Source organism: Pezoporus wallicus, unplaced genomic scaffold (genome assembly GCF_028554395.1).
Source record: "Pezoporus wallicus isolate ANWC-B61680 ecotype Strahan unplaced genomic scaffold, APGP_CSIRO_Pwel_v1 contig_14703, whole genome shotgun sequence".
NCBI lineage: Eukaryota > Metazoa > Chordata > Aves > Psittaciformes > Psittacidae > Pezoporus > Pezoporus wallicus.
In genome coordinates, this window is record NW_026635616.1 from 1,658,270 (window position 1) to 1,682,666 (window position 24,397).

At 46.5% G+C, this 24,397-nt stretch overlaps 2 protein-coding genes across 2 annotated transcripts in view; one reads left to right on the plus strand and one right to left on the minus strand.

Annotated features, from left to right (window-relative positions):
• Positions 1 to 1,924: 1,924 nt before the first annotated feature.
• ANGEL2 (angel homolog 2) lies at positions 1,925 to 12,141 on the plus strand. The gene is made up of 9 exons (XM_057397053.1): positions 1,925 to 2,027; positions 3,210 to 3,643; positions 4,860 to 5,113; positions 5,889 to 5,958; positions 6,308 to 6,729; positions 7,420 to 7,546; positions 8,147 to 8,207; positions 8,631 to 8,794; positions 11,641 to 12,141. The coding sequence occupies exons 2-9, from the start codon at positions 3,217 to 3,219 to the stop codon at positions 11,793 to 11,795; spliced, it is 1,680 nt and encodes a 559-aa protein (XP_057253036.1). The 5' UTR covers positions 1,925 to 2,027; positions 3,210 to 3,216; the 3' UTR covers positions 11,796 to 12,141.
• Positions 12,142 to 13,532: 1,391 nt separating this feature from the next.
• VASH2 (vasohibin 2) overlaps positions 13,533 to 24,397 on the minus strand; it is a 37,213-nt gene continuing 26,348 nt past the window's right edge. The window contains exons 5-7 of the mRNA XM_057397054.1: positions 24,005 to 24,386; positions 21,971 to 22,086; positions 13,533 to 15,966 (exon numbers count right to left, since the gene is read on the minus strand). Coding sequence (XP_057253037.1) covers positions 15,897 to 15,966; positions 21,971 to 22,086; positions 24,005 to 24,386 — 568 coding nt within the window. The 3' untranslated portion in view covers positions 13,533 to 15,896. The remainder of the gene's footprint in view (positions 15,967 to 21,970; positions 22,087 to 24,004; positions 24,387 to 24,397) is intronic.

Below are 24,397 nucleotides of genomic sequence, written 5' to 3' on the forward strand. Positions count from 1 at the left end.
GTTCATTTGAAGTTTGCCCAGCCCCTGCACACCTCTAGGCATCTGCTGCTAACCGCTTTTAGAAAGCAGGAAACTGAGCTCACTGGACCATTGATCTGAACCACGGTGGCTGTTCTGATGTGCAGGATAATCAATCAAAACATCCCTCAGTGAGCCTCCATTCATTAGGGAGTTTCGAAAGCTCAAATGACTCATAAAGTAATTTGGCTTCTGGTTACAAACCTGAATTTGGAGATACCATGTTGAAGAATATCTCTGAACATGGTGCAACCAACCTAGATGCACAAAATAATAATTAGAGGAGACTAAATAATCCACAATTGAGTGTTACTGGGTTGCTAAGCCTTTCCTAGATCAAGGCAAGAAATAATAGCAACTTTGAGAAGAGAGACAATTTGCATTGTATTAATAGGTTAATCTTTTTCTTATCTTTTATTATGCTTCTTACACAATTCCCTTTCATGCTTAGCAGCAGATCTTCCTTTTCATTAAGGCTTACCTTAAAAAAGCTTTACCCCTTTCCTTTTTCCAGCATCGCTACTGAGATGACTATTATGGAAAAACCTTTGAAGTGGCAGAACAACTTGGGTGTCTTATGCAGGTCAAAATGAAGAAACTAACGGCATTCCATAGGAAGATTCCCTTTGCTCCTAAAAATAACAGCAGTTGTTGTTGCTATAGCTATGGCTTACTGTCTTCTATCTTAGAAACATACCTAATACATGAGAATGCTTCAAAAATTACCAGTACAGGTCTGGAAAGCATAGCTGGGAAGTCTTGTACTACCCACATATTATGAAGCTAATAGCTTTGCTCTCTTATTACAGTGTGAAGAAACTAACAGAAAATGGATGGGTGTTTTTACCTTTTGCCAGTAACTTGCATCCAAGAAGCGGAAAACCCGTGGTGGATTTGACATCTTGCCTACCTAGCGCTCCCCTCACCTGACTCATTCTTCTAGTTCAGGCTTCCCTACCACCCCTGGGAAAACCTTACAATTATTGTTGTTTAAAGCCACTTCCATGACACCAGCCACAGGAATGCAGAGCCAGTGTCGGACGCGATTGCAGTGCCTGCGCAGCATCAGCGCTATTTGGCACGATTGTATTTCTGTACTACGTTTCCTTACAGTAAACAGAGCCAGCATTCACTCCGTCCTTAGACGACCTCAAGCAAGCATGTTAACTGCTTAAGCAACATCGCCAGGGATAGGGAGGGCTGTTTATGCACCTGGTAAGCAGCAGTGGGTCCGTCTGCAGGGCAAGCAGCTCTTCCACCCATCCCTCGGGCCAGGTCTCGGCAGAGCATATAATCATAGAATCCCAGGCTGGTTTGGGTTGGAAAGGACCTTAAAAGCATGCACTTCCAACCCCTGCCATGGACAGGGACACCTCACACTGGGGCAGGCTGCTCAAGGCTCTGTCCAACTGCGCATCTTCAGGGGCGGTTTAACCTGGGAATGTTAAAACACTTTCTCAGGTGAGTGAGTTTCGGTTTCTGCAAGCATTAAAGCCGGCGCTGCCGCCCTGACACAGGTACCTTAAAACACAGGGCAGCTCTCCCTTGACCCCACGGGGGCACAGTAGCCGCAGGAACATGGCGGCATACAGAAAATACTACGTTAGCACATCTAAAAGAACAAAAACCCTGACACCCTGCACCCTCCAGCCCGCTCCCGCAGCGCCCTGCCGCCACGACTCCCACCCGCCGCTGAGGCACCGCCTCCCGCCCCGCATTGAGGGGCCCCCGGCCCCAAGATGGCGGCCGGGCTCCGGCACCGCCCTCTCGGGCCAAACATGGCTGCCGGGTCGCCGTGAGCCCTGGACTACAAGTCCCAGGAGCGAGCGGGCGGGCGGGAGGCCGCGGGGCGGGCTCGGGTGTCGCTGGCGCGGGGTACGCCGCGCGGCGGCGGCAGCGGGGGCGGAGCTGGCGCTGTCCTGGAATGACCCCCTCTGGGGGCAGCGGGGGTGCGCGGAGCCGATAGCGGGTCTGCCCTGGGCCGGGCCCGCACCGGGGCCCGCCGGGAGGTAAACGGGTCTGGGGGGGTGAGCGCTGGGCCTGCAGCCGGGGCGGTGCGGTGCGGCGCGGCGGCGGCCGCTCTTCATCCTCCTTCTCCAGCCCCCGGAGGCCGAGGCGGTCTGCGTGCGGCTCCCTGCAGCTGGCGTGGTGCCGGCGGCCGTGGAACCGGCCTGATCGGGTGCAGGGGCCGGGGAGCGGCCCTGCCGGACGGTTGGCAGCAAGAAGCGCCCGTAGAGCAGAGCGGGGCCGCGGTGCGGGGTTCCGCGGAGCGGGCGGCGCCGGAGCCTCCCCAGAGGAGCGGCGGCTCTTCTCTGCCTGCTCCATCCCATCGCCGAGGTGCCCTGGGCCGTGTTGTGCTCCTGTGTCTGTCGAGCTGCTTGTGGTGGGTGTTCGCGGACAAGCCGGGTCTTGCAGAACGCTGTATTTAGGCTGCGCGGCAGGGAGGAGGTTCTCGCTTTGGTTCATCTTCAGGCGCTTCGGTGTCTTTTGTCTGTAAGCTCAAAATATGCCTTCCTTTTTAAACAATGAGGAAGCCGGGGCAGAGCGATGGCCCTCAGACATCCTTCCTGCTTTGCGTTTGGTTTTGACACAGACGTTCTTCTTTTATGGAAAGCAACCAACCAACCTCCCCCGTATTTTCATGGCTTTAATTGCTAAGCTGTGGCTTTCCCACCTACAAAAGAAATGAAAATCCAAGTCTTTAAGCTGTTGCCAGAGATTCCATGAGAGTTAGTACCTCTGTTTCCCTGTCCTGTTGGCACTGTGGCTTGATCCAAGTCAACAGCTTTTTAAGCAACTTAAAGGAAAGTGGTTTCTGATTCCTTTCAAGTAGCTTTATCATAAAGTTAATGCTGCATGAAGGAATGACTTGTTGTAAAGGTCGTTCCACTGAGCACCTGAAAGATCTGAGAGTGGAATTCGGTAAGGCAGAAAATAAGTTGTAAATAGTTATTCAGTTGGGCAGGGTTTGGAAATGAAATGGCATTTGTAAATCTGAAGGGGAAGAATACACGATTGCTTCGTCAAGTCCCACTTTGTGTATTATTTAGATAAAAGTTTAAATGTCTTGTATGTATCTGAAAAGGTTTGAATATCTTGTATGTGTCAACCTGTGGAGAAGGAGTAGTTTGTATCAGCCATGTCCAGGATGACTTGAGTGTAGGTAATTCAATCTGTGCTTTCTTTGGCAGACCCCCCATGCTGGCCCGTCATGTGCAGAGGCTGGGCAGAGACTGCATCGCCCACTGGAATGGTTCTCAGATACTCACCGTGAGCAACCCGGTTTACAGCTGTATGAGATGGGCCGGACACTGTCCTTGGGCCTCGTTTCCACTTCCCATTCCAGCTGATTCCTCAGCAAACTGGAGACTCCCTCCGTTTTTTGGACCTTGGAGACAGTTTCAGAACTGTTATTGGCAGCTTGATAACTTCATGCAAAGTTCTTGCTTTCACCTACCCAATCCCAGTATGAAATCTGAGGGAGAAGAGCCACTGACAAAGAAGAGAAGAGTCAGTGGCCAGCATGATATTTCAGCTCCTGAAAAAGAAACAAACTTCTCTGATCAGAAGGAAGGGTTGTGTCTTTCTGTAGCACGGAATGAAGAAAAACATAGCAGCAAGAAAGGTAAAAGGTGGTCTTTGTTCATTTTCCTTCTTTCTCTGTAAAGCTAAACTCATCTAAGCTATAAGCAATCTTGCCTGCACCTTTTGAGTTACTGTTTTTCTTGGCTCCTTGGTCAAGAAAACATCTGTCTTAAAAGCCTTACAGTTTGTAATGCTGTTTGGTGTGTCACACTTGCGTTCTGTGCTGCCACACAGCCTGCCAGTGCTAGGTTCACTGTGGCTGGAAGTAGAGCAGTCAGTTATGGGAGGGATTGCCCTCCTGGGGAGTCCTGAGTTTGGTTCAGACAACTCTCTCGGGTGTCTTTTGCCACATCCTGTCTGTGAACTCAGGAATCTTAAAGCAAAAAGATGTAGATAACTTGCTGCGGGGCTGAGCTGGGCTGGCAGTTGTATATAGCTTTGTGCCTGGTACTGTACCTGAGCCTGTAAGCCCTGCTGGACCTCAGCTGGCTTCTTTCCAAGCCACTTGGTTCATGAATTTTGTAAGTGGAAAAATACATATCTGAAAAATAATTGGATACTTAATGATGGGTAGATACATTCTTAAAACCTTCCATATAATAAGTATGAAACTAGGAATGGCAGAAAGGTAAAACAAGCCTTTTTAGAAGCTGTTGGTAATTCTGAGGCTTATTAATGTTTTTAATTTCTCAGTCTCAAATCGGGTTCATTATCTGGTTTGGGACCCAGTTGTAGCGTATGTCTTGAGTTTTTCAGATTGTACACAGGCTAGAGGTGAACATGTTGATTGATTTCTAACCCCTTCTTAGTCATGTATTGGCAGATCAAGATGCCCATGTCCGGTTCTAAGGGTGCATCTCAGACTGACATACCCCATCTCCACTGAGGAGGTAGTGGCTGAAGGCAGCATAACACTGTGTCAGCAGACTGGATTTGGTTTACCAGTTTGACAGCATTTCTACAGGGAGCAGCAGGGTGGCGTAGTCTGACCACAACCATTTCCTTAGGACATACCAAGCAGTTTGAAATCCAGGGCATCTAATGATTTTGTTTTGGGCCTGGGTTTGTTTGGTTTGGTTTTTACTGATGCTTATATAAAGTTCATCTTGAACCACGGTCTAAATCACTGCTACTCAAATAAGCTTTTAGAATTGATTAAGCAAAGACAAACAGTTGTCAGCAGAATGATTTCTAAGAGCAGTAAAAACTCATATGGTGTATTACATATTTTTTTCTGCTTCATGCTCTTTTAATAGGAACCATCAAAAGACACTGGGAATATTTTTGCCAGCACAGCAGAACAATGAAAATCATTGAAAATAAAGAAACTGACCAAAGCAGTACAGGAAGTGAGGCAAAACTTGATTTTACAGTCATGTCCTACAATATCCTCTCACAGAATCTGTTGGAAGATAACTCCCACCTGTACAGACACTGCAGGCAACGACTGTTAATCTGGACATACAGATTTCCCAACATTCTACAAGAAATCAAACAGCTGGATGCAGATGTGAGTAGGCAATGAGCATGTGGACGTTTCTTTAGGACCGATAAACTGCAGTAGCAAATTGTTGCTGTTCTTTTTGATGGGTGGGTTGTCCAGTGAATCCAACTGAGCTATTAGTTATGTCGTGCTTAACACTAGCTTTGATTTATGCTTATGCAGTTAGTGTATTCTGTGCAATCCGAACATGGAGCAAAGGCAAACTCTACAGTACATACCACTCATAGTTACCTTTTTTGTCCATAATTCCTGGAATGGTCTTTTTGGCATAACTTTGTTGCCCTTCAGGAACTCAGTCCTTTGTCAGAGTCCCAAGGTGGTTGTAAATCTGTACTGCAGTGTACAGACAGAAGGCTCCAAGATGCTCAGAACTTTAATGGAGTATTTCGAGGTTGATCTTTGGTTCAGGTTATAGTACAAACCTTGTTGTCCACTCTGTACTTAATGGAAAGTGTGCCCTTGGTCTCTTCATCCCACTGCTGTGGCATTTAGCCCTCCCCTAAACTGCTGGGAATGTATTAGCAGGTGGCTACTTTGATTAAATTGAATTTCACATCTGAAAATGTGCAGCTGGCTGAGAGAGGGTGGGAGGAATTGGGGCCCTTTTCCCAATCTTAAGGAGCGCTTTCTATAGGAGACTGAATTCTTTTGTGGAATTATGATGGCAAAAAGCCTCTGAATTATTATTTTTATAGTATACCCATACAGAGTGTCCAACAGAGGTGATGTGGTAATATTTTGATAGATTTAATAATCTTCTAATTGTGAACTTTTGCTTCAGGTACTCTGTTTACAAGAAGTCCAGGAAGACCACTATAGAACAGAGATCAAGTCAAGTTTGGAATCCCTGGGTATGATGAAACTTTTATGACCATAGAATCACAGAATCCCAGACTGGTTTGGGTTGGAAAGGACCTTAAGATCGTCTGCTTCCAACCCTCCTGCCATGGGCAGGGACATCTCACACTAGACCATGTTGCCCAAGGCTTTCTTCAACCTGGCCTTGAGCACCACCAGGGATGGAGCATAAGAATATGCCTGGTATCTTAAACAGATGCTGACACATCAGAGAAGATATTAGAATAGGTTTCCTGTAGTATCTAAATTGAAGCTAGACAGGGCAAAAAGGTTTTAATTATTTCTTGAGATAATCTCTATTTATACAATGATATTTTATGTTTGTCATTGCCTCTCTTGCAGGGTATCACTGTGAGTATAAAATGAGGACAGGGAGGAAACCTGATGGCTGTGCTATTTGCTTCAAAACTTCCAAATTTAGCCTGATTTCATCAAACCCCGTGGAATTCTTTCGCCATGATATTCCACTCTTGGACAGGGACAACGTGGGATTGGTGTTGCTTTTGCAGCCTAGATTTCACTGTAAAACTAACGCTGCAATCTGTATAGCCAATACACATCTGCTGTATAACCCAAGGCGTGGGGACATCAAGCTGACCCAACTTGCAATCCTCCTGGCAGAGATTGCTAGTGTTGCTGCTCAGAAGGATGGTACCTTCTGTCCAATTATCATCTGTGGTGACTTCAATTCTGTTCCTGGTTCTCCATTGTACAGATTTATAAAGGAAGGGAAGTTAAATTATGAAGGCCTCGCCATAGGAAAGGTAGGCTATGCTTTTCACTTCTCACAAGTAAAGGTTGATGCTGATTAAAAGTATTACAGGATGTTTGTATCCCTGTGTTTAAGCATCCCTGTCTTTAAATAGGATAAAATAAGGGCTTAAGTAAACACCTACTGTGTACTCCATTGAAAGATGACTCTTGTTTTAGACAAACTTTGAATTACAGTAGCTAGAATAACTGTAAAAGCAAAAAATGCAATTAGATGCTGAATCTAAACTGTTTCAGGTTAGATGGGTTTTGTTGTAACCTCTTGTTAATGTAGCTGTTGGATGTGTCAAATGCTATTTAATAGAAAGTAACTGGAGTACATACAATGAGAAAACATGGGGAAAAATAGCCCCACTGGTGTCTGTTGCTAGTGAGTAGTTGTTTCAAGCCCTGCTTCAACTTGGCTTGCTCCCAGAAGAATAAGCATTGTGAAGATAAAGTGTCTGCTGGGGAGCTGTGTATACTCAGTCCTGTTACGTTGATAAGTGTTCTTGGTAGTATCTCAGCTTAGTGTCACAAGAACTGGCTTGAAAAATTGGATAGCTGCAAAAACAAAGGGGGTGTGTGTAAGGGTTGTTGTTACTTTGACAGAGATTTGACAAGCCACGATAAAAGATTTATTCTAAGGGGCTGTGGCTTTTTTTTTTGCCTTAAACTTTCCACTCATTTCATGTTTTTCTTAGGTCTCTGGACAAGAACAGTTTCCAAGGGGCCAAAGAATTTTATCTATTCCAATCTGGCCCCCAAAATTGGGTATTTCACAAAACTGTGTGTATGAAATAAAACAGCAACAAAAAGAAGAGAATGCAGGTCAGTTACTGGGTTGATGAATTTTGTGGACCTTTGAAAACATCATTTGGGTAGCACTGAAAAACATGTTCTGCTCTAGTGGAGGGGGAAAGCAGTGAGACTTTAGCTTGCCAGACTTCCCTGTTGGGCTCATTTGAGTGTGAAGTTATGGCTCACATAAGCATTTGCAAATTTGAATCTTTAGAAGATAACAGAAATTGCCCTTCAGGAGCTGGTGCATATTCTTTAAACTACTGTGACTGAATCATGAAAGCCAGTTGTGCTGTGACTGGGAAAAGAGAGATGGAAGAATGCAGCACATGTACGTAGTGTGAATCCACATTCTGCTTAAGTGGTTATGTATTAAAGTGAAGGCAATTTATGGAACAAGTGGGAAGAGCAAGTGATTCCTTCCTTACTACATCTTTCATCCACCAATGAACGGGACATAATTTGGAAGTCTTTGAAGGGCATATTACAAATGGAACAGAAGAATTTAATCCAGTTTATATCTTGCCTGCTGCAAAGATACTTGTGTCTAGCTTTTCTATTGATCTTCAATATTGGTCTTTCTTACCTCTTATTTTTAAATGCAAATTGAATGCATTTTTTGTTTTACAGGAGAAAAGTTGGAAGCAGGAAAACTGGACAATGCTCAGGAGATTGTAATAGCATCTGAAAAGTATGTGTTGGGGGATAAAAAATGGAGTTCCTGTGCTTAGACCAAACTTGTTTGTGATTCCAGATGTGGATAGAAGATGCTCACCCAACCCAGTCTTGCCCATCTGGGTTAAAAATCATTGTCCATTTAAACATGCGAAGGCTGATCAGGCAGCAAAGGACTAGAAATGGAATTAATGGAGTGTGGGTTCTTGCAGGAACCTGCAGATACTATTTCAGAATGGAGAGGCAAGGTGTCAGTGCTGTTTAGGGGGCACTTTCTGTCTGCTTATTAGAAAATGTCTTTGACATTTTTGGTTACTTCTTGACATAAACAGAACATTTGCTCTGTCGTGACATTGTAGGAAAGCTGGGAACTTCTTCATTGCTCATTCTTTCTAGGAAAGACAAGAAAATAAGGTTCTTTTCTTTGATTCCTGTTCAGGGTGTCTTCAAAACTGCAGCACCATTTTAAGTTGTCCTCGGTCTATTCTCATTACTTTCCTGAAACTGGGATCCCAGAAGTAACAACTTGTCACTCCCGGAGTGCTGTCACCGTGGATTACATTTTCTATTCTGCAGCAAAGGATGCTGCTGCTGCCCGGCCAGGTAAAGAAACGACTTTCTAATTGTTTTCACCAAGTGCTATATGGGAGCATTTGGATGCTGTTCCAAGGGAAATGCAGTGGTAATTCAATCCATATGAATTACCTCAGAGGTTTGTGGCAGTGCTTTGAATGTCAGCTGCTATCTGAGAACTGAGGCTGGGCTTGTGATCTCACCACGCTTGGGCTTGTAGTGCCACGCGGGGCAGACTTTTCCATGTAACTGACCATTGCCGTAGTTGCCATCTCAGCAACTACGAGAAAAGACCTGAGGGCCCAGAAAAGCAGCAGTGTAAGTAGCACCTGAGAATTACTGCTGTCAGTAACTCCTGCAGGGTGGTGGTGAGCGAACCTACAACAAAGCAGTGTTTCCAGTCATGAAAACGGCAAACAGCAGTTTATGATGTGCATTAAAAGGGTTTCTTAGTTACTTCTTAGATAGTCTTGATGTAACATCTGTCAAGTAGATGACCTCTGTGCTGTCTTGCTCTGAGAGCAGTCCCTTGCCCGTGTCCAGTTGTCACACTCTTGATTGTAGTTGCAGCTAGAACTCACCAGATGGTGCAAGAAAGACACGGTACCTCTGCGGGTTTATTTCTTGATGGGTAACACATCCATCCTTTACTGCTTTGTGCTCTCACCGTGGATACTTCCCAGCAGTGTGCTTTCCATGTCATCAGTAGTTCTGTGTTTTATGCCGTCATCAAAGGTCACTGCACAGTGCGGTGCTATCAGATTAATGGCTCTGCAGAACTTGGAACAAAGAAACCTGGATTCTACTCCTGCTCCCACTGTAGATTGCAACAGATTTTTATAAATTAACATTGTTTCTAATATGTGAAATAAAAATACCCCTTTCATTTCTCGTGCATTGAGACTAGATTGTTAGAATTCAGTGAGTCAATGCACAAAAGTCTAATTTATCCTAACATGCACAGTAAGTACTACCTTAATGTAAAATACCACACACAAAAGCTTCACAATACAGAAATAAAAGCTTTGACTGAAAAAACAGGATCTGAGAAGTACTTAAATGACTTATGAATCCTGTGTGATTTCAGAGTGCATCCTGTGCACAACTTAATCTTAATTCACTTGCTTCTCTATTTTTGTTGCACCATCGTTGCCCCAGCAGAGCTGTAGCACTTCTTCCTTTCTGCACTTGTTTTTCAAATAGATTCTTCACCCCACATCACAGTACAGAATGGGACAAACCTGGAACTCTCAAACTAGGTTAAACCGGTGTAGTTTTTATTCATTAGTTCTTCAAAACTAGAATAGTGGTTGCAGAGTGCTGAGCTGACATTAATCACTGCATGCAGGCCAAACTCTTTCCAGCAACAAACTGCTCCTTTGTAGACACGCAGGTGCTGTGCCAGATGATAAATTTGGCGCAAGGACGTGTGTGCTCTAAAGCTACCAAGGCATCTTCGCAGTGGAAAAGCTTTTCTTCAGAGCAGCAGTAAACAGCTGCTGGGTTGTTAGAGGGCTGCAAAGCTGGCAGGTGCCAAAGGAGTGAAGCTGTTGAACTATGTGAGGAGTTGAACAGTTGCTGGATAATCCTTTAAAATGTGCCTGCTGGTAAGTACCAGCTTCAGCCAGGAAGTCCTGGAATTGCTGATCACTTCCATACAGAAAGTATTTTTGTCAAAGTTACAGCTGCTGTTCGTGCTGGCCCTGAAAGCACTCAACCTGCTCAGCATCATCCCTGTGCTCTGCAGGCAACAGCTACGGTTGCTGACTAGTTGGCTCCACTCAAGTAGATCAAGAAGTCTAAAAGTTTGATGCATCATGGAAGGATTTTGTTCTCAATGGAATTTCCTGAGTTGGAAAAAAACTTATGATGGTTTTCTGTTTGGTTTTAGGGGGTTGTTTTTTGTTGTTGGTTGGTTTTTAGAATCCTAGAATCAGCCAGGTTGGAAAAGACCTTTAAGGTCAAGTCCAGCTGTTCCTCAGCACTGCCAAGTTTCTTCTTTAATGAGGGGACAAATATTTTAAGTGTGGTATGTAATAATAAAGGCCGGGCAGGGACAGATGACATTAGAGTAGGGGTCTGCTGCAGGCCACCTGACCAGGAAGACTGAGCAAATGAGGTCTTCTATAGAGATAGGAGCAGCCTCATGGTCACAAGCCCTGGTCCTCGGGGGGGGGACAACACACCAGCAATAAGCAATCCAGGAGGTTCCTAGAATGTATTGATGATAAATGCCTTCTCCAAGTGATAGAGGAGTCGGTGAAAAGAGTGGTTGTTTGCTGGACCTTGTTTTCACCAACAAGGAGAGGCTGGTGGGGAACGTGAGCCTCAACATGTCTTTCGGCAATTAGGAATAGGTAGTAGCAGGAAATAATGGAGGAAGATCCCTTTCTGATGATGAACAGTTAGGAAGGGAAATGCCAGAAGGCTTTCACCCTTATGAGGAGGAGTTCCTGCCTGGTGGAGAACTGGTCTTGATGATACCCAAGTAAAAGGTTATGTAAACCAGTAACTCTCAAAAGATGCTTAATTTTGCAAGTGTCAGCTCTGTTGGGCACTGCTGTTGTGCTAAAGTACAGGCCTGGACTGAGGCTTTTTCAGAGATACAATGAACAACTCAATCCCTTTCTACCTCTGCAAAATGGAGGGGTAGTGTCCTGAGTGCTTTGGGCTGTACTGACTGTAAGCCCTGCTGGGGGAGCAATCATAAACCAGAAGAATTTCTGAACTCCTTATTGGTGCTGTTACATGGAACAAAAATGACTTTCGGATTATTTGTGCCCTAGGGTTTTCCTCTTTCCGCAGGTGTGTGAAAATGTGATTCTCAGCCCCCACTGATGGACGTTCCCGTGTTTTGTTGTTTGTGTTTTAACCAGGAGCAGAGGATTCTTGTCGTGGAGGTCTGAAACTCCTTGGCAGGCTGGCACTTCTAACAGAGAAAGATCTTTGGACTGTTAATGGTCTTCCCAATGAAAATAACTCTTCTGACCACCTGCCCTTGCTAGCAGAGTTCAGGCTCATGGAACGGTAATACCCAAAGGACCTTTTGTGTAGACGAAGCTACCTTCACCTTCTCTCTCCATGTGATGATCACTGTCTCTTTGAAGGTTAATTCAAGCACTGCTGGTCCGGTTTCAGTCAGTTTTTTGCATGCTGAGTTGTTAGTGTTGTGTAAAGTAGACTTTTTAAAGAGACTTTTTTTTTTAAGGTTGAAATTACTTTATGAAGCTTTTAAGGCCAAACGAAAAGATTTTTACATTTGCTTCCTCTTTGATAACGGAAAACAGCTGTGCCAGCCTCGAAGCGGCATTATTTTTCATGAAGATGCTGTAAATGGTTTTTATTGTAAATCAGAGTAAAAATGATTATTCTGAGAACCGTGCGCTGCTTCATAGACTCATGGAATGATTTGGGTTGGACAGGACCTTAAGATCCTCTAGCTCCAACCCCCAAGCAAGTGTGGTTGTGTGCACAGCCCGTTTTCTAATGAGCAGAAGGTCATGTTTTGTGACACCAGTGCTCTGTAGCCACTCCTATCTAAATACTTCTGCAAAGGAATTCACTTAGACTGTAGTCAGGCTGGAAGCTGCGGGATTACCCCTCCAAAGGAAGAAGCTAGCTTTGCAATAAGGCAGAGTTTTAAAGGTTACTTCTAAAACTTCTAAAAGCTTAACTTTGGGTAGCATTCACTGGCATCTTCTTTAGACTGCCTGAAATAAAGCCGAGTGTAATGAGCACAGAACCTAACAGAACCCTGATCTACTGCAGGAACAAAACAATCACTCCTTGACATCTTGAGGCTTCATATGCATTGAACAACTGGGGGAAGGGAGTTTGGTTTGCAATGGAGTTATTAAAACTGGCCAGCTGTATATTAAAATGACAGATCCTGAGGTATTAAACGATCAAGATTTGTATTTACTCTCACAATGCACTGACAAACACACCATTTCCAACATTAAAAGACTTCCTGAACAGTAAACTTGCAGGAAACAAGTCCAGCAGCATGTGGGTATGTATGTAAAACTGCCTTAACAGTACCATTTGGAGAACTGTCTTTCAGTGTAGTGCTGAAAAACCCGCACCCACGGTCCCGAGATCACATTCAGATGTGTTTGGCTCCTAGAAACATTTCTTTGTTCATTCCTTTTGCTGACTGCAGAATTACAACTGCAGTTACATTGTGCTTTGAGAATAATGCAGTAAGTACAGCAGTAACCACAAAACCAGTTGAATTGAAAAAGGCCTTCAGAGTTCCATTACAAAATATGGTTACTTACCACAGAATGTGGAGGTGGGATATTTTTCTCATAAGTAATTGAGAATAAGGATCTTCCCTCTCTTGGAAGACGACTGCGTATTCGATACTGGATGCTGCTTGATTTAAATATGAGTATTCTCAAAGCTGGAGCTGATAAATGCAAACATACTTGAATAAATGCAACCAATTTCTGGATATATACAGGTTACAGCTAAAAAAGCTGTTGTAGCAACTCAGCTGTAGCAACTCTTGTAGCCTAAGGCGCTTTGGTAGTCTGGGGGACTCTTGTGTTATCTTCACAGCAGACAACTGTGAGCTCCTGTGTGTCTGCACCCTCGGCAGCACGCAGGCAGCTGAACAGGGGAAGGTAGGGAACAGAAAAGTGCTGATCTTTGCAATAAGCTTTGTCACTCCTTGAATCTAGAAACAACAAATAGCTTTTCTGGAATAGAAACAGAACGGGACCAAAATTAACCATAAGTCTTAAAGAGAAAAAGCCCCTCGAACTACCATGATCCTTTTATTGAAGTTTCATGCTGTGCATATACATACAAGTGATGTAAAAAAAACCCCAGCCCAGAAGTCATGCGTGTTTCCTACATTATTTGACCACTTTGCAGTCACTAGAACCACACTTAAGACAAATGCCATCATCGTGAAGAGTATTTCAGCTGAACTGCAAAACAGGAACCAAAAGCAAATTGTCACATGCCTCTACAGCATTCAAAAGTTTCAGTGCTAAGTTAGAGGTTAAAATAACTCAAGTGTGGTGGGCAGTGGTAAAAACTATACACAACCACCATTACTTGAGCTGAAGTAAACCATGGTTTCATAGAAAAAGCTTGCAACGTATCAGGTAACTTTGTGCTATAGGCTCCAGCTGATCAAAGTAAGTTTTTCACATCATTTTATCCAAGGGATACATGGAAAACACCTGTATAGGTCACAAGATACTAAACAGCACAAAGTTTAACAGTGAAACGCTGCCGCTGGTGTAAATTGTACAGGAATTCCTACCAAAAGAGTATTTCCCTCTTTTCAACTTCGCTCCTGAACCACAAAAATCCTGATGGTGAACACAGGAGTGGAAAAGTTGACAGAAGGAGGAATGGGAAAGGCCTCCCTGTAATTGATATGGTAATTTGTATAAACAAGTGTATGTAATACATTAGACAAGTCCTTCTAGACTTTCTGCAGGCTCATAGTAGAAAGCCTTCCACTGGTTGTAGAAGGTTGCTGGGTCTTGGTATTGTCCTCCTGTCCTAGGTAGGGGAGATTCATTTACTTTTTTGAGCAATGAGGTCTGTGTACAAGCAATCATCTCCTGTATTCATTCAATTGCTGACTGACAGAAATGTTCTAGGAGCTTAAATCCTTCAGTTTGAGTAGGCATTACTGTCACCGTCTTACAATGTCATGCCTTCATTGAGATCCCAAAAAAGTCAGTCCCCAGGAGGGGAGGTACACAAGGCCCATGGCAGTATCATCTACAAGCACAGCACAAAGGGTAAAGGCTGGACTTGTACAATAATCCAGTTTCTATTTAGGCACCTAATGAAATAGTTTCAGGAATGCAGCACTCATCAGAGAACTTCACTAATGCGAAAGAAAGGCAGACCCCGGTGAAAGTCTTACCATGTCACTTGAGAAGGCCGGTGTCCATCAAAGGTCCTCAGCTAAGTCTTAGAACAAAAGGACTGAGTAGGGAGGAAGCAGACAGGCTTGATTTTCACCCATTTCAGCCATTAAAGCTTCCTTATTCAGGTCTAAGCTGTTGTTATTACTACAACACACAGAGGAAAAACTCCCTACAGCAGCACGGCAGAAGGTTAACTTCAGCCTGCAATGTCTGATCTCAATATAAGATGTCAAGGCATCACCACCTGAGACTGCTCAGCCTTTCAAAGACAAGGTTCAAAGCTACACCAACTGCTGAAAGAGAAGCATGTGGGCTCAGGTTAGCATTATTCCAGGAACATATACAAGAAACAGACGGACGGAGAGGTGAATGCTTGTCTCTACAACAGCAATCTCTCTGTTTTGTGCTTCAGCAGAATAGTCCAGAGAGATGAAAAGCTTGTGACAAAGTATAAAAAACTTAGGAAAGTTTAAAAATTCATTATTATCATCAGTTAAAAACCCAAACCCTCCTATCTTGCCTAATAAGATGTCAGTGTTTAAGAATACACTTTGCATATTACTATTACTTAACAGCTTTCAGCAACATGCACAAAATAGTAATAGGGGTGGCAGTAAAACATCCAGTGCTGGTTTAATACTACCAGAAATGCTGGGAAACAGTACAAATTAGTTACAAAACAACAATACTGACAGGTTTGCATATCTATTAAGTTTAGTGAGGTAATTTTGAGACTTTAAAAACCCATGCCACTTCTGCACTGCTTGGTTTTATTGCTGAACTGAATATTAATACTGACTAGGATTTGTTTTAACTGCACTGCACCCCAGCACATCTTAACACTAAGAATATTGATTTCTTAGCTACTACCCATTTTGCTACTACCCAGCAAAATGCCCAAGTTCAGTTTATACTTGTAGAGGCAAACTGTATTTGCAGAAAGTCTCTCACCACTGGAGTCATCTGCTACATGATGAACGGGAAAAAACATCATATCCTGGCAAACCTCATTGTAGGTTCCTCTGCACTGATGCCTTTTCTATAAACTGAAATAGAATAAATACTGCCACCAAAACCAAATTCCCGCCCCCCCTTCTATTTTCTAGGTAAAACTTGCACCATAAGAGTCCAACAAGTTAATAAATTGTCCCATTCCTTTCTTCCTTCCAACGAAGTGCAGGTAAAGTGCAGCGGGAAGCACCAGGAAGCCCTCTGTCCAGCATATGGCTTTGTTAGATGCGGAGCTGGTAGCCGACCTCGTTGAGCGTAGCCAGGTCTCCCTTCTTGTCCACCATGGCAGGCCTGCGAGCAAAGGAGGGAAGAGGGTTCTGCTCACCAGTAATGCCACACGGCCATGCAGGAGCACAGGCAGCAGTGGCCACCTCTGACTTCAGAACAGGGCTGACTAGGTTCAGTTTCCTCGTCATAGGCACGATCCTGCTGGATCTGTCAGGTGAACCAGTGTGACTGTGCTATTCCTATGGGTTCTCCCTGAAGCCAAGCACCAGTGAGGAACAAGCTGTCCCATCCTGGGGTCCTGGGAGTGCCCCTCTCCTGAGCTGAGAGAGGGCCTAAATGAGCAGTTAAGAGCAGACACATCCTGCCCAGGATCTACCCCAGGGCACGACTCCGGGTTTTAGAATGAAGTGGAAGCAGCTGAGAGCAAATAGGCAAAGCCGCTCACATGGCCACAGCATGTTGTTGCTCTGAATCTCCCCTTTCCTCTGGGCTAGGTCCATGTGAAGGGCTGCAGCCCACCAAACAGAATCATAGAACAGTTTGGGTTGGAAGGGACCTGCAAAGCTCATCCAGCCCAACCCTCCGCAATGAGCAGGGACATCTTCAACTCGATCAGGTTGCCCGGAACCACATCCAGTCTGGCCTGCAGTGTCTCCAGGGATGCGGCATCCAGCACCTCTCTGGGGAGCCTGTAGCAGTGTTTTACCGTCCTTATTGTAAAGATTTTTTTTCCTCACATCCAGCCTGAATCTCCCTCTTTTAGTTTAAACCCATCGCCCCTCGTCCTGTCACAATAGGCCCTCCTTAAAAGTCTCTCCCCACCTTTCTTATAAGCCCCTTTAAGAACTGAAAGGTGCAACAAGGTCTCCCCTTAAGGAGCCTTCTCTTCTCCAGGCTGAACAACCCCAACTCTCTCAGCCCTTCCTCACAGGAGGGGCGCTCCATCCCTCTGATCATTTCTGTGGCCTCCTCTGTACCCTCTCCAACAGGTCCACGTCCTTCCTGTACTGAGCACTCCAGAGCCGGATGCAGGACTGCAGGTGGGATCTCACAAGAGCAGAGTAGAGGGGTATAATCACCCCCCTTGACCTGCTGCCCACGCTCCTCTGGATGCAGCCCAAAATTTGATTGACTTTCTGGGCTGCAAGCACACATTGCCCACCCACATCCAGTGTTTCACCCACAGAAATCTTTCATCAAACAGAAGACACAAGATGAACTCCTTTCAGTCTCCAGGCATCTTGTGTTGTGATGCAGTCCAGCCGTTCACCGCAGTAATCCCATGCACACGTGGAATGCTGTTAGGTCATTAAAGTGTATCAACAAGTGGACCACGTGAAACCTGGAGACGGAGCCATCAGTCTCTCCCTATTTAGCAGGCAATGGAAAAGCTCCTGCAAAGCTGTCAAACCAAAACAATCCTGCTGATGTATATAGCCTATGGAAGCGTCTAATCCAGGACCTCACTCCAGGCTCTCAGTTATTTCACACTAAGCTGTATGTTTGCTTTTCTAAAGAAAGGCATGGTTTAAAATACATTTCTCCTCATAGACTCTACAGCACATGCACTCCACTGCAGAAACACGGCTTAAAGCCCGAGTAGTACAACGTGAAGCTGGTGATGGCTCCAGTGCGTTCCTGCAGCTCCTCAGATCTGGCTTCCAGCTCTTGAGCTTTGCTCATCGTGCAGCAGATGAGTTTGCACACACGAGGCTAACACTGCTGCAGCCCTAAGAGGGGGGATGTGTAGCTTACGTATGTACACACACATACATGTGTGTGGCAGAGCCTCAGAAACAGTTCTGAATTCTTTCATTCAATTAGTCTTTATTTCCTGTTAAGAGCAGAGCTGCTAACACCACATCTCTGTGAGAATTTGCACAGCATCTGAGACCTGGAGCCGCTGCTGTGGACAGCTAATGCACTTCTGCCTAGTCACACACTGAGTGCAACCTGGGTTTCTTTGCAGTACTGCCCTGCACCCTGTCTTGTGTTTGTAGGTACTTCATACAACAGCGAAGGAGGCCTCTGTGGTCTCTGTCACTGCAGGAAGGGATCACACCTGAAGAAATCACTGTCAGACAGTTTGGATTTTTCCCACTTTATTCCTTCAGAGCAGATGGGATTTGACTAGCTGGAAAACAAACTATAACCTGCATCCCTCAGAGCTTGTGTAGGAGTCTGAGACCAGCAAGAGATGCACTATGCAGTTTCCAGTGTCCTTTCTTCTTCCCTCATATTTAGGGATCCTCTTCCCACCCCTTCTCCCTCCCTTTAATTAAAGCCAGAATGTAGTTTTAAGTAAAGCACGGCATGCCTGGATGGTTCTACCTTCTCTGATTATCCAAGAGGGATGGAGAGTCACTGCACACCCATGACGACATGCCCATTTGCACCCCATGACAGCTCTCTAACTTGTAGCTACAAGCAGACTGTCCTCCATGAGGTTTTAGGAATAGGCAAGGATCTGTTGGAGCAGAAGCATGGTAGCCCCTGTTCTCCTGAGCTGGCACATGACCTGATGCCAAACATCCCCTCTGAAGCAAGGGGGCTCTGCTGTACTAGCCCATCAGATCGCGTCTACCGAAACGAATAAGCTGTGCATAGCTGCTGGGTACACAGCACTTGTGAGCTGCCTGATCCTGCATACATCCTAATATAATCCCAATATACTCCTGCCCCCTTGCATGTCCTGATAGAATGGACCAACAGATTTTTCCTGTCAACAGCTAAATTATGCCACAAGCACACAAGGCCAGTGTTGCTACGACACTCATGCATCTGTTGAAGCCTCAGTATGAAATTACAGGGAGATAGATCTGGTGAGCTGACATTTAGGAGCAGAGATTGCTTCAGGCTGCTGCATGATGCTCCCTTCCAAACTTCCCAACTTCCTCTCCCAAACCCCTCCAGCTCCAAGCACTTCTGTTGAGGATGAAACACTGTTCCAGCACAGCCACTTGCAATTTACTGCACCCTCTTGCTTTGGGACTTCAGCAGGTGGACAAGGGGACACAATAAGGCTTCAGACTTGCCAGACAGATTGACACCACCCTATATGCTCTGTACTCATCCTGCCTGGTGACCACCCCTAGCAGGGTAGCACCAGCTGTGGGCCAAGAGCACATGGACTGTTGCATAGCTCAGTCAACGAGCTGCCATTTGACTACACACCAGTCTCATCGACAGGCACCTACTCCTTACTGCATTGCCACCCATGTCCTGCTACATACCCCGTCTGCCTTGTAGCTGCATTTCCAGGCTTTCCAGTTCACCATTCCAGTTCATGTCTTTTTCACAGGGAGATTTCTCCCAGCAGGCCCGTGTGATTTGATTGTTGACAAACCCCAGGCTGTAATAACAGCTTGTCATCAGCGGGTGAAGCCTCTCAAACGAATGTGTTACACAGCCCCTGCCAGCTCCTGTTAGAGCAAAACACTTCTCTCCCCCTCCCCTGCAAGCTCTGAAAAGCTGTAATTACAGCGTGTGAGTACGAGACCCACAAAGAAACAACGCACAATGCTGATAAGCATGGCCATTCTTTAGCTAGGATTTCAGCCCAATGCCTAGCAAGCCTGGAAAGCCTTTCCTCTTCTGTGTGTAACACAAAGGCCGCTCCCTGCAACTCGGTTCTGGGAAATCTATCACGATGTGGAAGAAAATACCTGATTTCCCCTCCTGTATTTTCCACCCTGTGTCAACCGCTGTATGTGTTGGTACATGCCATCCAGCTCAGCCCTGATGGGGGAATGCTGTTTCTTCTTCAGGTGTCAGAGACTTCCCACTGCAGAAAGCAGCAGTTTTGGAAAGGAAAGGGTTTTATCACCAGGAGGGAGCTCCTCACAGCAGCACACTCCTCTGCAGCACCCCTCCCGCTGGGGCAAAAGGCACAATGAGCCTTCAGGCCACCCACACCACTGCACAGAAGCATTATTTTAACATCAGGAACCCAGTTCTTCTCCCTGGCACAGCTTTTCTAACACAGAAGAGCCTCTGGGCTCTGCTTAGAGGCTCAAAAGCTCCTTCACTCCCCTTTTGCTTCAGAGTGTACTGGCCAGGCCCGTGAGGGGCTGTGCAGGACCCACAGGGCTGTAACACAGTCACAAAGCACGTGCTGCAGGAGCTCTCACCCGCTCAGAGATGCTGCAATGCCTTCTGCCCAAGCAGAGGTGAAGGTCTTGTGTGTGGGGCCCGCTCTCAGTCTCCTGTTCCCCACGTCATCTCATAACTGGGTGCTGGAACTTGTACTGTGTTATTTTAGAATAGCATATAATTCACCCTAGGTACAGAGCAGCACAGCGGAACCACCAAGCAGGTGAGGGGCTGAAGCTACTGCAAGGCCACCAGCACTTCACTTGTCTTCCTGCTCTGGAAAAGCAAAGCTACCAAGGAGGAATCAGCCACTGCAGCAGCAATCATGAAAGCAGCCCAACGGGTGATCCTCCAAAGCCCAGCGAGACTCACTCTGCCCTCCCGACATACATGACACACTTCAGCAACTGCAGAAGCACTACCAGAAACCCAAAGACGAAACCATCCCTCAAAGCACATCCAGGAGATGAAGAAGCCAGGAGCAGCCGAGCCTATTACAACTATAATTATCCACGCACTAAACAAGGAGCTCTCAGTGAAGCCCAAGGTGCGGCAGCATGGACCGAGTGTGAATTCATGTGTAAAAATAAAAGGCTGCTGTAAAATGCCAAAGTATCTTGAAGTTATCTTTAGAAGATGAGTCTAATGTCTTTGTTGGCTGCTTGAAAATAAATAAACAAGTGCTGAGACACTCGTCTGGGAGCCTATTTAAAAAGCAACGATCATAAATACGTGACTAATCTGTGTTATGTATAGGCTTGCACAGCTGTCAGCTTCCTGGCTTGAAGCTGAACAGCTAAAACTTGACTCTTCCACGTCTAAGGTATGGGAGTCAGAATTGCCAGTGGCTGTAAAAGGCCTGTGATCTGGAAGCACAGTTTTATCCATTTAGAGGTAGTGCTTGCAGTTGGTCCCTCCTTCCCCACACAGTTAAACCACTAGCTGTGGCACATGAGGGAAGTGGTCGCGGGTATTTTAAGCTGGTTAAAACCAAAGAACACAATGTAAGTGATGTTTGTTCTTTGGCAAGAAGAGCAAAGATTTACTTTTTCACTATTCCTGTGTCAGACAGTCCACAGTGAAAACCGCTCCATCAGAACAGCGCTGTACAAAGGCTCATCACAGAGAATCCCTGTTTCTGTCTCAGGGACCATGACAGCCGGGCACCACACCACCATTAGCAGGTCCATCCTCCTGTTTCTCATACCTTTGTCTGAACACCCTTAGATGTGATCAAACTGCTTTCCCTCCTGTACAGGTCCCCCAGGCTACATTCATTTCTCCAGGAATTATACAGTAAAAGGCTGAAGAAGGCAAACCCCACACTTGCACTTTCCCAGCCATCCAACCCCTGTAGAACTGAACCAAGCAAAGGCCATCAGGGCCTCCACAGACACCACAGAGAGAGGCCACTGGGGAGCAGTAAGCACAGCAACACCAGAACAAAGAATCATGAACTGGTTTGGGTTGGAAAGGAGCTTAAGATCATCCAGTTCCAACTCCCTGCCATGGCCAAGGACACCTGCCATGGCCAGGGACACCTGCCACTAGAGCAGGTTGCTCCAAGGCCCATCCAACATGGCCTTGAACACTGCCAGGGATGGGGCAGCCACAGCGCCTCAGCACCCTCACAGGGAAAAGCTTCTGCCTTAGATCTAACCTGAACTTGCCCTGTTTCAGTTTGAACCCATCACCCCTTGTCCTATCACTATAGTCCCTGATGAAGAGTCCCTCTCCACCATCCTTGTAGGCCCCTTGTAGACACTGGAAGCTGCTCTGAGGTCTCCACGCAGCTTCTCTTGTCCAGGCCGAACAGCCCCAATTTCTCTCACCAGCAGCATCAGCAGCTTCTGGAGCCTCCCTGGTGACCAAGACATCAGCCACGTGCCAGTGAGCACAATCAGGTTTTGTACAGCAAAATAACAGGCCATGACCCTCCATTCCTGCCCGTCAGTGATGGCAGAGGGATACTCACGACTTGTCTCTCCTGCAGGCCCGTCTCTGAGGGCTGGCTTGCCTTCGGCGCGGGGACAACGACTTACCCCGTGATCTCTCTTTCATTGGAGAATGGGCACTTGAGGGTTTCAGGATCTGCAAGAGATGGGGGAGGGAAGGAAGAAGCGTTCGATAAAGGCCACGATTCACTGAAAATAAAAAATAAATATAAAGGGCCTCATACAGTGGCAGGCGGGGATGGCACACAAAGAGCCTTCAGTCCCTCGGGCTCCGTCAAACCCTGCCCAGGTCGAGAGGAACCCAAAGCTGTTATCATGTGATAGCTGTTCAGAGGCCCCCTGCAAAAATCAGTCGGTGTCACCAGTTCGGTTTCCAGCTAAATACCGAATAAAAAGCTCTCAAACACAGCTTTCTTCAGAGCTGGAGACCGCAAGGGATAAGAAAATTGGCTTCGAGTCTCAGCTGAAGAGAACTCATGCAGCTAAATCACCCTCTCCAGCTTTCCTCTCCACACACAGAGGTGATCGTCTCCCAGGCTGGAAGCTGAGCTCTCTGCAGCAGTGAGACTTTTCACTACGTCTGCAACTCGCCTGCATCCCCCATACCCTGCAGCCTCAGAAGGCCATCAGCACCACGCTCGCCCTCCGCGCTGGTTTTAAGAGCTGATCCTCCAAAGTCAGCCCTTCACAATGGAAGCAGCTCGAATTCTGAATTAACTCAAGGGAAGAGTCAGATACAGGGTCTTCAAGCGTTCAGGGTTGTGGTCCTAGTCCTGAGGCGCTTACAAGGACTGGGCCCAGTGCCACAGCTTAGCACACACTATCAAAAGCAAGTACTAAGTTCAGCAGGTCATCTGCCCACATGGACTTCTTCAACTTGAGCCTGCTTCAGCTCTTTGCTCTCTAGATGGCATTAAAAGTACATGGAAAAGGAAAAACCCCTCCTTCATTATGTCTGTAATCAAGCACATGTGCTTAAGGTGACAGCCTGGTACAAGCTGGCCCTCAGGAGAGGTGGCAGCAGGACGTAGGGACGATGCCACTGGTGATGCTCACCACAAGGTCAGGGTGAGGGGGCCCGAGCCAGAAAGGCAGAGGGCTGCTATGTCAGAGCCATTCCTGAGGAGGGCAGGGGCCGGGAACCCGGAATAGCTTGGACACGATGCCACATACCTCTCCAGGAGAGCCAGCCCCATACTTAGCAACACACCTGCTCTGCTCCTGCTGCCAGCAGCAGGCTGGAAAGGCACCAAATCCCCTTCACTACGGCCACAACCAGCTCCTCATCCATGCCAGCATGGTCAGGGACACCCCTCATCTCAAGGACAGCCAACCCCTCTGGCAGCCTGCCCTGTGTCCCTGTCATTTCCCTCTGGGCTCTTCAGTCTGAGCAACCAGCCTGCGAGGGACTCTCTTTCCTCGCCATTCCCACGTAATCTGCTTTGTGATTTAACTGTGGTGGTGGACATCAGGCAGGGCAGTCCATCAGCATGCCCTGCAAGGAGAAGCAACCACCAACACGCCTGTGCCACAGCACCCCTTGCAGCTCAGGTGTAAAGAGCAGAGATCCCTACCTGAAACCAGGCCACCCATCCCAGCAGCCCCAGCCACGGTTCTGGAGTCAGTGAGAAAAGCAAGCTGGGAAACACCTTGATGGCCAGGGACAACAATGGCTTCAAGTGTGTCCCAGGCTGAAGGGGAGAACCTTGAACTAACAAATACCTATAGGAGCTTGAGAACTAATGGGAGAATCACTAAGGCCACTCCAAGGATGCTGAGACGGACTGTTCTTCAGGGACTGCAGCAATAGGAAAGGAGTGATGGACAGAGCCCTGGAGCAACCTGCTCTAGTGTGAGGCATCCTGCCCATGGCAGGGGGTTGGAACTGGATGATCTTAAGGTCCTTTCCAACCCAAACCATTCTGGGGTTCTACAAGACAGATCTAAGCAAACCCACAGCCCACCTGATACCACCTTTATCTCAGGGTGTGGTCAGCCTGCTGACATGGAGCAAAACCAACCTGTGCAGGCTGGGACAAGGTGTGCAGACCTACCTTCATCCTCATATCCCTGGCAAACTTCTCCAGCTCCTTCCTGACTTCCGTGCGCATCATTTTGGACACGTTGAGGACGAGCTGTTTCCACTCGATGGGCTGGAAGCTGTGCGGCTCATGCGGGACGTATAACCCGATTTTCACCTTTTTGACCGAATGCAAGTACTTTTTATAGGAGTCTTCAAAGTCAAAGATGAGGTCGCTCAGAGTCCGGTAAGTCAGAGGTTTGTCCATCAGGTCTGATCGCCTGCTCATGCCCAGCGAGCCGTACCGGCCGTTGCAGTAAATCCCGAGCACCACGTGATGAAAATAGTTCCCTGAGAAGTGGGTTTTAAAGCTGATGGGGAATCGTTCCACAGAGGGCTGCCCGTTGGTTAAGTAGCTGGTGTGCGC

Bases quoted from the DNA above. Each gene is read 5' to 3' on its own strand.
- ANGEL2 (XM_057397053.1), top strand. From the start codon at position 3,217: ATGCTGGCCCGTCATGTGCAGAGGCTGGGCAGAGACTGCATCGCCCAC. The intron at 3,644-4,859 runs GTAAAAGGTGGT...CTCTTTTAATAG, and splicing joins AAAACATAGCAGCAAGAAAG to GAACCATCAAAAGACACTGG. The intron at 5,114-5,888 runs GTGAGTAGGCAA...CTTTTGCTTCAG, and splicing joins TCAAACAGCTGGATGCAGAT to GTACTCTGTTTACAAGAAGT.